This window comes from Mobula birostris, chromosome 10, assembly GCF_030028105.1.
Source record: "Mobula birostris isolate sMobBir1 chromosome 10, sMobBir1.hap1, whole genome shotgun sequence".
Classification (NCBI taxonomy): Eukaryota; Metazoa; Chordata; class Chondrichthyes; order Myliobatiformes; family Myliobatidae; genus Mobula; species Mobula birostris.
Window position 1 is genome coordinate 16,771,312 of NC_092379.1, and position 13,827 is coordinate 16,785,138.

Below are 13,827 nucleotides of genomic sequence, written 5' to 3' on the forward strand. Positions count from 1 at the left end.
CTCCTGGGGCCAAACGCAGTGGAGCTCCCTCCACACCGCACCATCACACACTCCCAGGGTCAGACATGGAGGTATTTCCTCTACACCACCCCATCACACACTCCTGGGGTCAGACACAGGAAGACATTCTCCCACTTCATTCATTCAGATTCTCATTCATATTCATTCTCATTCTCTCTCTTTCTCTCACACAGACACACACACACAGTCAAACACAAGAGTGAAGCTCCCTCCATGCCAACCCATCATACACTGACAGGATCAGAGAGAGAATGAAGCTCCCTTCACACCATCCCAAGGGACATCTGCTCCTACCTTCTCCAGTCCCTCCTTGCTGAGGGCATCGTTCCAGCTCTTCATGAAGTCGCCAGGAAACTTGTCCTTGCTGAATACTCCAATCACCTTCCCGCCCTTGCTGCTCCTGATGGCCTCGATCATCTTATCAAAGTTTGATTTGTTGCTCTCGTTCTGTGGGGAGGTTGGGCCAGGAGGCAGGAGGGAAATGTACGAGGTCAACAATCATGAAGTCAAAGTCATGCAACTCAAAGACAGCCCTTTTGGCTCAACTGGTGTATTATGACGACCAGGATGCCTCTTCTAACATAGTCTCCTATGCATTTGTTTGCCCCATATTTCTCTAACCCTTTCCTATATACGTATCTTTTAAATATAGTTAATATACCGTGCCTCAACCACTTACTCTGGCAGCTCGTCCCATACCGAATTCCTACCTTGAACCCACGTCTGCCAATCCTTGATTCCAGCCCAGGAAGAAACGAGAGTCTGCATTCACTCTGTCCATGCCCCTCGCGATTTTATGCACTTCTATCAAGGTCAGCTCTGTTTCCTCTACTCCAAAGAATGGAGCCCCAACCTCTCCCCATAATTCTTTCCCTCAACATCCTCATAAATCTCTTCTGCACTCTCTCCAGCTGAAAGGCAACATTCCTACAGCAGGTGACCAAAAGTGAACACAACGCTCCAAGTGTGGCCCCTGTCAACATCTTATACACCTGCAACATAATTGCCGAGGGTCGGCGGGAGACATGCTGATTTTTACTTCCCTGGGGAAGTGGGGAACGTTCTTGGCTGTGGTGTCGACATGGTTGGAACAGGGCATTATTTGGAAGCTCTCAACCGTACATCTGGATAGTGCAGATACAACCAGTCTCATCTAAGGGAGAACATTAACACGCTCCTCGGCATCCGCATCAGCGAGGACCTCATGTGGTCTGTACACATCAGCTGTGTGGTGAAAAAGCCACAACAGTGCCTCTTTCACCTCAGACAGTTGTGGAAGTTTGGTATGGGCCCCCAAATCCTAAGAACTTTCTACAGGGGCACAATTGAGAGCATCCTGACTGGCTGCATCACTGCCCGGTATGGGAACTGTACTTCCCTCAATCGCAGGACTCTGCAGAGAGTGGTGCGGACAGCCCAGCGCATCTGTAGACGTGAACTTCCCACTATTCAGGACATTTACAAAGACAGGTGTGTAAAAAGGGCCCGAAGGATCATATGGGACCCAAGCCATCCCAACCACAATCTATTCCAGCTGCTACCACCCGGGAAACTACTGCGGCATAAAAGCCAGGACCAACAGGCTCCGGGACAGCTTCTTCCACCAGACCATCAGACTGATTAACTCACACTGATTCAACTGTACTCTATATTACATTGACTGTTCTATTTATCTTAAATGACTATGATTACACATTTAGATGGAGACAAAGATTTTTACTTATATACATGAAGAATGTAAGAAATACAGTCAATTCAATTCATAAACAGTATAGAGAAGGTTTCGCTCTCCCTGACCCAGCAAGGGTGGGTTATCCCACTGGTAAAGGTCAGACAGGCTAGGCTTAAGAGCAGAGATACAAGCCCTTTGGCCCAACCAATTAATACCTACCCAGGAGCCTACGCAACTAGTCCCAATTTCTTGTGTTTGACCCATATCTCTGCAAGACCCACCCTTCCATATCCCAGTGCTTCTTCAATGAAACCATGGTATCTGCCTCAACCACTTCTGCTGCTGGCTCATTCCATATATCCACCACCCTATAGATGAAATCTTTCCACTTCTCACCCTAAATACACACACCATAGCTTTGGACTCTCCTACCCTGGGGAAAAGACTGTTACCGTCTACCTTATCTATGCCTCTCATCATTTAAAAAATTTCCATACGGTTGTTCCTTGTTCTCCAATAAAGATCTAACCTGGCCAACATCTCAGGCCCTTTAGTCTTGGCGATATCATCCCCCGTTAAAGAGGTAGACTGGTCAGGAAGGTGTCAATCGCTGAGGGGAAGTCTGGAGAAGGTGTATCCCCTGCTCCTGCCTCTCCCTGCTTACCTTCTCCCGGACCAGCAGTGTGACGGCAGGCAATCCATTGGCGTTCTCACTGCCCTTAGTGTTGGCCACCTGCTTGAGGAACTCCACCTTCTTCTTGCTGGCCATGAAGATGATGCGCTCCTCACAGAAAACCATGATGGTGTCTGTCAGCTCGTAGCCCAGCAGCCAGGTCTGGGGTGGGGAGGGAGTGAGAGGGAGTAGAGTGGGGGGTGAGGGGAGGTGTGAATGAGTAGTGGGAGTAGGGGTGAGAGTGAGGGGGATACGGTTTGGGAAGGGAGGGAGTGAAGGATATCAAAATTAGGTTTAACATCACTGGCAAGTTGTGAAATTTGTTAACTTTCCCGCAGCAGTACAATTCAATACATAAACAAATATAAAACTAAAGTATAAATGTGTCTATCAAATTGATAAGTCAAAAAGTATCAAAGTAGTGTTAATGTGTTCAATAATGATTTAGAAATTCCATGGGAGAGGGGAAGAAGCTGTTCCCGAGTTGCTGAGTGTGTGCCTTCAGGCTTCTGTATCTCCTTCCCGATGGTAACAGTGTGCGGTGGGCATGTCCTGGGTAGAGACGGTAGAAATAAGGGGGCAGAGGGAGAGAAGCTGCTAGCTCGTAGGGGAACACTAGGCTGATACTGGGTGCTGGAGAAGGGAGTGAGTGAGTGAGTGGGTTGGGGAGAGTGGGGGGTGGGCTGGGAGGTTTGAGGAGACGGCAGGAAGATAACAGTGGGAATAGGGAGCAAAGGGGTAGGAGAGGCAGAGAAAAGGGAGCGGGGAGGAGGAATAGGGAAGGGGAGACCAGTTGGAGGGGGATCCAGGGTCAGGGGAAGGGATTGTTACCTGTAAGGCAGTGGACTTTGCGTACACAATCTCCTCGTCCACACCCACTGCCACCACGATGGCGTCAACCTTTCCATATTCATCTTCTCCTTTCTGGATGGGGGGGGGGAGGAGAGAGATGGGTCAGCAGTGAGCAACACACCTCACCAGCAAGTCAGGGCCCCCTCCCTTTATTGCCCCTGCTCACTGTAACCACGTCTTAACACCCACCCCCTCACCACTCTGTTATACACCTTAACCTCGGTCACCACCACCTCCCACCCCCAATCACACTCATATCACCCATCTCCTCAAACAACTCTCCCACACCAACATCCCTTTTCTACCTCCCACCCCACCACTCCCAGACACTTCAACATCCCCCTCATGCACCTCCCCGCTCCCACCGATCCCTGCTTGAGCTCCCCACTCTCCCATCATCATTCTCCCCACCCACACCACCAAATTCATCTTCAGCTCCCCTCCCGGTCACTCTACCTCACCCCTGTCACTCCCCCATCCACCTAGCATCACCTTGATACATCAACCCCACCTCTTCCCTACCTTCACTCCCATCCCCCTTTCAAATTTATTCCCACCACCCTCATCTCAACCCTCCCCAAGCAAAACCCTAACTTTCCATCCCTCACCTCCTACATATCTCCAAAACCCACCCTCACATCATACCCTCCACCCTCACATCACAGTCATCTCCCATACACGTGCCTCCTCCCCACTTGCCCTCGTTTTCACTCCCTCTCCAGCACCTCCTTCACTCCATCTCTAGCTCATCCCACCCCCCCCAGCATCCCACCCACCCCTCCCATCTGTATCTGCCACAATCTCCATCACCACTCCAACCCCTTCACCTCCAATCCCTACTATCCCCTGCACCTCCCCATCACACAGCTCATCATCACTCCCCACCCCACCCCAGTCCGAGTTGCTGGCCTCAATCCCAGCCCATCTCTACCTCCCAATCACGAATTCCTCTCCCTCAGCCCCCTTCCCAAACTCTCCCGCCCAGTCACTGTCTCCTCCCCATCTCTACTACCCAATCACTCTCTCCTTTCCCCCAGCCCCATCTCTATCCCCCACTCCCTCCTCTCCCTCAGCACCCCTCCCCACCTCTCCGTCCCCTTCCCAATCACTCTTTCCTTGCCCTCAGTCTCTTCCATCTCTCTACTTATCAATCACTTTCTCTGCCCCCTCTATCCCTGCCTCTCAATCACTCTCCTCTCCCTCAGAACCCGTCCCATCTCTCCCTCCCAATCACTTTCTCTTGTCCCTCAGCCCCTTTCCCCACCACTCCCTCTCACTCTTTCCTCTCCACCTCTATCTCCCATTACTTTTGCCCCACCATATCAATCTCTTCCCTGTCACCCATCCATCACTCTCCTCCTTCGTCACCTCCCCACACCTCGCAGGTCACTCACTCTCCACGAAGCTCCGCTCCTCCCACATCCCTCCAGCTCTGTACTACCGACCCCCTGGTCCTTTTCTCCCTACGCAAACACACATATGCCTCGAACTCTCCCCGTCGTCCGCCACGCTCCCGGTATCAGCCGGTCCGCAGACCTCGTGTTCCTCTCCTCACCTTACACCCCTCCACCAAAGCCCGTGCTCCACCTCCGACCCGGTCTCCCTACACCCGTCCCCCAGACACACACATACAAGCAACAGGCCCCGGGCTCCAGGCCCCATCCCCGATCCATCTCTCCCCCAGAGCCCGGTTACCCTACCGCCAACAGACCTCAAACCCCCGGTCTCCAGCATCCTTCTCCCGCCGAAATCCCCATTCCATCTCCCCCCCCCCCCCCGCCGACCTCCAGCCCCTGGCCCAACCCCGCTTCCTCCCCTCGGACCCCCTCCAGGCCGCGCTTTATCGGCAACAACACCCCCCCCCCCGACCCCGGACCGGAGGCCCCTCGCTCCCCCTCACACCCGCGCCTTCCGCTATCCACCCTGGCGTCCCAGCCCGTCTCCCCCGCTTACCTTCCAGTGGCTGTACAGCCGTTTCAGCCGCCGGTAATACGCCTCCTTGTCCAGGCTGACGGCCATGATCAGCGGCCGGAGGCCTCGCCGTCCCTTCAGCGGCAAATGGCGGCGGTGCCGGTTCCCGTCTCCGCCCCGCGCACGCGCCCTGCCGCCGGCGGCCGGCAGCGCAAAAGCGATTCCCCTACTGCGCAATCCTTGCACGAGCAGCCCCCGGTGAAGGCCAGAAACGGGCCCCGCTCCGCCTGAACACCCTCTGCAGGGCTCACAACACGTTCCACTCCGCCTGCACGCTCTCGGCACGGCCAGCAATCGAAACCACTTCACGCACTCCTTTTCACCTCCCGCGGTTGGCGCACGCGCCTTAACGGCACGCCGCCGATCTTTGTAGTTGTGCGCGTGCGTGGAGCCGGCACTCGCTCTCCAGCTTCGACGACGGCGCCTCTCTTACCATTGCGCATGCGTCCCAACCGGAGCGAAGAGGAGGGGTTTGCGTCAGGACACACCCCCCCTTTTGGCGCAACGGCGGGAACCAGAGAGCTGTTAATCACCGTCCGTGACCCCGCCCACCGCCGGCTGTGCATAGATCGCTACTAACCAGCTGCTCCCCGCCGGTGAGACCACCTCGATTTCTGAAAAAGGATCTAGTCGTATCCCGGCGTAGATGACCAACAAACTTTTCTCGTGCTTCCAGCCTGGTTCAGGTATTGAAGCCCGGCTGGATGAGGACTTACCAAGCAGGAGGGAAGGACGACGGGGGTACAAATACCACCGGACTAGACATGCCCAGGGATCATCCCTGATGAAGATAGCAGAATTCGTCATCGAAAAGTATATTTGCACCCGGCTGGAACCCTGAGCAGAGTTTATTCATCTTGATGTCTTCCCTTCCGCTCCCCTCCCTCCCCCCCACCCCCACCTAGGGCTGAGCTCTGGGACACAGAATCTGGCATTCTACCTTCTCCACCCTTCCCATCAGACAGAAGATACAAACATCTGAAAGCACGTACCACCAGGCTCAAGGACCGCTTCTACCCCATTGTTATAACACTCTTTATTGAATGGGGCCCTAGTATGATAAGTCTGACTCTTGGCTTCACAATCTACCTCGATTTTGGACTAGCACCTTAATGAGTGCAGTACTGCACTTTCTCTGTAATTGTAACACTATTCTGCACTTCGTATTGTTTTCCCATGTAGTACCTCAATGTACCATTGCAATGAATTGATTGGTACACAAAACAAATTTTTCACTGCATCTTAGTGCATGGGACAATAGTTAAGTTGGAAAGAGTGCAGAGCAGATTTACAAACGTGTTCCTTGGCCTTAGATTACTGAATTATGGAGATAGGTTGGGAAGTATTTCACTAGAGCGGCAATCTTTTGAACTGTATAAAACAATGTGAAGAACGGCCTCTTGGCTAGGGTTGGGGAAACCAGGAGCTACAGTTAAAGCTTTGCATTTCGTGCAGAGTAACTAAGTTAGGACTTCCACAGTGAACAGCAGGTGCTTGGAGAGTGTTGCTGAACAGAGGGACCTAGGGATTATATGTCGTTTTTCATCTTTCTCACCTGGACCCACCACCCCACTGTTTCCTTTAAGCAGCATCGAGTGCTTCCACGCACATAGCCTTTGTGATGCGCAGCTTACAAAGTTTACAAAACATGAAAGATTTTCTTTGAGCAACACACATCAAAGTTGCTGGTGAACGCAGCAGGCCAAGCAGCATCTGTAGGAAGAGGTGCAGTCAACGTTTCAGGCCGAGACCCTTCGTCAGGACTTTTCTTTGAGCTGTATTTCTACATACCCTCCAATTCATAAATAAAATCAGAAGTATGTGATTTTTTAATCTTCAATCTAAATATCCTTAGTATGTATATTACAAAAAGATGCACTTGAAGTGTTTTCAGACCATTAAAAAAAATTCGGCTGAAAGAAATGGTTGGACCACACATTAGAGGTAACATTGGCCCAGCCTTCCATGATGGCTTCCTCGCCTTTCCAGTCTTGATAGTGTCTCAGCCCAGAAGGTCAACTATCCATTTTCCTCCACAGATGTTGCCTGACCCACTGAGTTACTCCATCATTTAGTGTATCACATGTAGGAGTTTTCCTGAAAGTGGCGCCACAGGGCAGTGAAAGAGGGATTTGGCACCAAATACAGGAGTTGGACCATTATGTTGCAGTTGTACAGGATGGTGCTGAGATCACATTTGGGGTATTGTATGTAACTCTGGTTGCTCAGCTACACGATGGATTGTAGTTGGTGATGGGAGGGCACACAGGAGTGAGGTATATCAGCTAGTTGAGCAGTGTCATTGCACTCAACGTCAGTAAGACCAGGAAGGGATCTGAAATGGAAAGAATGAGCAATTTCAAATTCCTGGGTGTCAATTTCTGAGGACCTATCTGGAACCACGTATCAATAGAGCTACAAAGAAGGCACAATAGCAACTATATTTCAGAGGAAATTTGGTATAGCACCAAAGACGCAATGCTGTACAGATGTACCAGTGAGAGCATTCCAACTGGTTGCCTCTGGTATGGGGATGGCAACTGCACAGGATCAAAATAAGCTGCAGTGTTGTAAACTTAGTGCCATCACGGCCACTAGCCTCCATAGTATCCGGGACATCTTCAAAGAGCAGTGCCTCAAAAAGGTGGTATCCATCATTAACGACCCCCCCCCCCCCAAATCACCACTCAGGACATGCCCTCTCTCATTTCTATCATCAGAAAGGAGATACAGGAGCCTGAAGGCACACACACAGCGATTCAAGAACAGTTTCTGCCCGCCTGCCATCCCATTTCTGAATGGGGATTGAACCCGTGAACACTGCCTCACTACTTTTTAATTTTTGCACTATATTCAACAATGTAATAAATATATGCTTATGGTAATTCAGTTTTTTTCTCTCTATTACTATGTATTGCATTGTACTGTTGCTGCAAAGACATCAAATGTCACAACATATGCTGGTGATATTAATACCGATTCTGAAAGCAAGTGGACAGGTACAGGGAGAGGAAAGGTAGAGGGAATGGGGCAAAACACATGTAGATTGGGATTTAGATGGAATCGCAGTTGGCATGAACCAGGGGGGCTGAGAGGCCCGATTCCATGGAGAGCGATACTGTGCTCCTTGGGGCAGATGCAAGGTTTCAATGAGATTCCCCCTTCATCCTTCTGAACTCAATCAAGCACATGACCAGACCAGAGACATCAAACGCTCCTCATACGTTTAGCCTTTCCCTCCTGGGATCATTCTTGTGAACCTCCTTTGGACCCTCTCCAGGCTCAAAACTGCTCAGTATCCCAAACATAGTCTGAGCAATCTCATACAAAGCCTCAGAAATACATCCTTGCATTCTAGTCCTCTCGAAATATACTCTGTTATTTAGAAGGCTGAAGGGGGATCTTATTGAAACATATAAGATTATTAAGGGATTGGACACGCTGGAGGCAGGAAGAAAGTTCCCGCTGATGGGTGAGTCCAGAACCAGAGGCCACAGTTTAAGAATAAGGGGTAGGCCATTTAGAACGGAGTTGAGGGAAAACTTTTTCACCCAGAGAGTGGCGGATATATGGAATGCTCTGCCCCAGAAGGCTGTGGAGGCCAAGTCTCTGGATGCTTTCAAGAAAGAGATGGATAGAGCTCGTAAAGATAACAGAATCAAAGGTTATGGGGATAAGGCAGGAACTGGATACTGATTGTGGATGAACAGCCATGATCACAGTGAATGGCAGTGATGGCTCGAAGGGCCGAATAGCCTACTCCTGCACCTATTGTCTATTGAAATGAATGCTAACATTGTATTTGCCTTCCTTACTACCAAACTCACCCTACGAGTTAACCTTTAGAGAACTCCCACTTCCCTTTGCACATCTGATTCCTGCATCCTCGCTCCTTTTTGGGAAGTAGTCCATGTCTTTATGCTTCCTGCCAAAGTGCATGACCATATATTTTCCTACAGCGTACTCCATCTGCCACTGTTCCCACTCTCCCATCCTTTCCAAGACTTCAGCAAACTTCCTGCCTCTGCACCATTATGTCCCTCCACCCATTTTGCTGTCATCTGCAAACTTGGCCACAAATCCATCAATTCTATCTTCCAAATCATTAACCAATAAAGTGAAGTCGTAGTCCCAACACCAACCCTCGTTGTAGTTGTTCATCGATTCTATTGTTTCATTGTTTACTGTGAATGTCCACAAGAAAATTAATCGCAGGGTTTTATATGTCGTTGATAATAAATTTACTTTATACTTTGAACCTCTGGGTAACACCAGCAACTATCCTGAAATGGACTCCCTTCTGCCAGTCAGCCAATCTTCTATCCACTTATAACACCAGAGGCTCTAGCAGTCCAATATACATATTGTAAAAGACCGTCTGAAAATCTAAGTAAACAACCTCTACCATATACCCCCTCCCCTATGTCTATGCTGCTTGTTACGTTCAACAGATCTATCAGGTAAGGTCTCCCCTTAACAGCACTGCACTGATTTTGCATTTTTTATAATCACATACTTCAAAGTACCCCAAAATTTTATCCTTCATCATGAACTCTCAAATCTTACCAGACATTAAGGCCACGCTATCAAGTCTACAATTTCTTGTCTTTTACTTCCCTCCCTTAAACAAGGGTGTCACATTTGCAGCTCTTCAATCCTCCTGTACTGCCCCGCAACACCAATGATTCTTGAAAGATCACTGACAATCTCTTTTCAAAACTTTAGAAGTGCCCACAGCTTCCCCAGCACCTTCTTAGGAAAGACCACCTTGTCCGACCCTCTTGAATTTATTGCATGTTGCTGATGGCTTCCATGGAAGCAAGGTGCTTCTTTAGGTCCACCATTTCTGCTTCTCCAGCCTCACTTTCCAGTGGTCTGGTGTCCACTCTTGTCTCTCTTGCCCTTTGTGTCCAGAGAGAATTTTTGGTAACGTCTTCTATACTAATGTCTACTTTGCCTTGTATTTCATCTTCTTCTTTCTTAGGCTTTTTTAGTTGTCTTCTGTTGGTTTTTAAAAGCTTCCCAATCCTCCAGTTTCTCACTAACATCTGCCACAGTACATGCCTTCTATTGCCTTTATGCTGTCACTGACTTCCTTCATCAGTAACTGATGCCTCACCCTCCCCTGAGCATTTTCTCTTCTAGTGTTTCCTAATTTGTCCCAGAAACTACTGTCACTGCATGTCTAGCACCATCTCCACCAGGATCGCCTTCCCATCCATGCAAGAGATCCTGCAGATGCTGGAGATCTTGAACACCACACAAAATGCTGTAATAACTCAACAGGTCGAGCACTAGCTATGGAGGAGAATGAAGTCACTGTTTTGGGCCAAGATGCTCAAACAGGTCTGGAGAGGGGGCAGACGACAGAATAAGAATGTTGATGGGTGGGGGTGGGGGGGAAGAGAGGAAGAGTACAAGCTGGCAGGTTATAGATGAGAGGAAGATGTGTGGCTGGGCAAGAGGATAATGTAAGAAGTGGAAGAGGTTATGGGCTGAAGGAATCTAATAGAGGACAGTGGACCATGGGAGAAAGGGAAGGAAGAGGGGAACCAGAGGGAGTTGATATGCAGGGGACAAGAGAAGGGGTGAGAGACTAACCAGAATGGGGAATGGAAAGGTGGGGGGAAGAGAAATGACCAGAAGTTAGAGAAGTCTATGGTCATGCCATCAGGTTGGAGGCTATCCAAACAGAATGAGGTTTTGCTTCTCCAACCTGTGCTGGGTCTCAGCATGCCAGTAGAGCAGGCCCCATTCCTTTCCAGTCTTGATGAAGAGCCTCCGTAAAATGCACACTGTTCATTCCACAAATGCTGCCTGACCCGCCGAGTTCCTCCAGCAGTCTGTTCCCCTTCCCACCCATTCTGGCTTGCTCCCCCCTCATGCTTTGTAATTTATCTTCACTTAACTGTAATTCCATGAAGACAGGTGGGGAGGCTGGTACATCTACATTGGGAAGCTGCACTTGGGAGTATTGTATTCAGTTGTGATTCCCCTGCTGTAGGAATATTAAACTAGAAACAGTGTAGAAAAAATTTACCAGGATGTTTCCTAAACGTGGAGGCCTAAAATACCGGAAAAGGTTGGACATGTGAGGACCCTGGACGTGACTAATCGATAACCTTACTGAGGTGTATAAAATCATGAAGTGTATAGACGGTGAATGAGCACAATCTCTCTCTCCCAGGGTTGGGGAGTTAAGAACCACACGGCACAGGTTTAAAGTGAAAGGGCAAAGGCTTAATAGCGACCCGAGCGGCAACTTTTGCACCCAGGGGATGGTCTGTACGTGCAACAAGCAGACAGAGGAAGTGGCTGAGGCTGGTACATTAACCTTTAAAAGACACTTGGACAGGTAGATGAATAGGGAAGTTTTAGGTGGATATTGACCAAACACTGGCAGATGGGACTGGTGAGTACAGACATGTTGGGCCGAAGGGCTGTACCTGCACTGGCTTACTTTGAGCTTGAATATTGGAAGAATCTCTGCCTTCACCACACCCCGCTGCTCAGGGAGCAGAATCCCAGGGGATTCTACCCCCCACCCCCCGCCCGAGGGAAACCATTTCTGCCCACCTCACTGTTCAATCAATTTCCCCCGGGATCAATAAAGTACGACTACGACTATGACTATGTTCAGGGACCAGCCTCCTTACCCTTCAACTGTGTCCCACCAGGGGGCACATTCCAATGACTCACCCCACGCCCCAATCATCTGAGACGTGAATGGTTACCACTCTCACTCTCCATCCCTGTCAGGTTATTAGCATAGTGGGATTAATGGGAGCAAAATGAATTTACTCCAATGCAGTTAAGTATCATGGGTTGATTCTGGATTACTACATGGTACAACAATGTTTTCATCATGGGAAGGACCAGCAGCTCGAACGTCCAGAATTGAAATCTTCCAGACCGGATAGAGAGGGGCATTGAAGAGCTGTGGAGCTCTGTTGCTTAGATAGAGATGCATAGTGGCACTGCAGCAGATGTACAGGAGGGTTCATCCACAGAGGCAACCTGGGCAGAGCTTGGGAATAAGAGCTTGCAAGTGTCCAAATAGCCAGTGGCTCAGATACATTGGCAGATTATGGCAATTTGCAAAAGTGGCAGGGAGACGTTAACTTCCCCAATACTGAGTGGGACCTTCCTTAGAACCACAGGGTAGTATGGGGCATAACTTGCTGGGCGCATCCTGGAGGGTTTCCTGACACAATGTGTGGACCATCCAGCCAAGGAACTGTACTGGTCCTTATATTGGAAAATGAGCCTGCTTTCAGTGGGGAGCATTTTGGTAATAGTGATCATAACTAATTTTTCAGTCATGGACAAAGACTGGGCCTCCAGGGAAAGTAAATTGGGAGGTTAATTACAACAGCATTGGACAGGAGCTGGGTCCACATCTGATGTGCATGAGAGTTGAAGGGCCAGGTGGTCTGCTAAGGGCAAAAAGATGGTACCTACCCCAAGTAATTAAATGCCAGTGAGCCTCCCAACAATGGCAAGTGAATTAATGGAGGGGATTTTTTAGGATAGGATCTACTCACAAATAGAAAAGCATGATGTTACTGGGGACAATCAGCATTACTTTGTGCAAGACAAGGCAACACAGCTCCCTAAAAGTGTCTGCAGATGATAGGGTGTTGGATGACATACTTGCCTTTATTAGTTGAAGCACCAAGTTCCCAAGAGCCTGGGTACTATGTTGCAGCTGCAGAAAACTCCAGTTCAGTTGCATCTGGTGTATCGCATTGAAGTCTGAGTTGCCCCATTACAGAAGGGTGTAGGGGATTTGGAGAGGGTTCAGAAGAGGCTGACTAGAAAGTCACTGACACACAAAACACTTAAGGAACTCAGTGGGTTTACACAACCTCTGTGGAAGTAGAGAGATGGCCACAGTCTCAGGTTGAGACCTTTCATGTTGACTGGAAGGGGGAGATGGTCAGTATGAAGAGGTAGACGGAACTGGCAGGAGATTGGTGGATCAGATGAGAGAGCAGAGATGGCATAAGGTGAAGGGGTAATTAGGGAATGTGATAGGAGAGGAAGGAGCATGGAAACAAGGGAGGGAGGTGGAGTGGGAGGAGAAAGGGTGATATGGAGGGGTCTGAGGTGGATGTAGGAGGAACAGGAGAGTGACAAGGGATGCAGTTCATTCGGGAGGAGTACAAGGTGTTGATCCTCAGGTCCGTGTTGGGCTTCACATTGGCAATAGGAGTCTGGACATACAGGTTGGCGTGGGAGGTGGAGAGGGGAATTAAAACACTTAAGTTACCAAGAGATACAGGCAGCAGCAGTGGATGGAGAGAAGGTGGCTGCAGCCGTTCTCCCAGAACGGAGGCATTTTGGGCACTGGATGCAATAGAGGAGGTGAGAAGGCTTTCAGGTGAATGTCTGCTACACTGCTGGGATGGTGATGAGGGAAGAGGCGCGGGAACAGGAGTTACACCTCCTGCAATTGCAGTGAATGAGAGGTCGGAGGAGGGGGAGGGAGGGTTGGAGTGAGCAGGAGGGGCAGGGAAGGCGAAATAGGACAGCAGAATTAAGTAGGTGAATCTGTGTCTGGTCTGCAGCCACTGCTGCCAGGCGTGAATCCCGGGTGTGAGAGTGGGCAGACAAAAGTGACAGCCAGAAACGGTAC

The 13,827-nt window shown here is 49.6% G+C and overlaps 1 protein-coding gene across 1 annotated transcript in view; it reads right to left on the bottom strand.

Annotated features, from left to right (window-relative positions):
* The window catches only part of supt16h (SPT16 homolog, facilitates chromatin remodeling subunit), a 34,312-nt gene extending 28,833 nt beyond the window's left edge, over positions 1–5,479 (bottom strand). The window contains exons 1-4 of the mRNA XM_072269982.1: positions 5,172–5,479; positions 3,198–3,290; positions 2,358–2,528; positions 316–468 (exon numbers count right to left, since the gene is read on the bottom strand). Of these exons, the coding sequence (XP_072126083.1) occupies positions 316–468; positions 2,358–2,528; positions 3,198–3,290; positions 5,172–5,237 (483 nt within the window). The 5' untranslated portion in view covers positions 5,238–5,479. The remainder of the gene's footprint in view (positions 1–315; positions 469–2,357; positions 2,529–3,197; positions 3,291–5,171) is intronic.
* Positions 5,480–13,827: the final 8,348 nt, after the last annotated feature.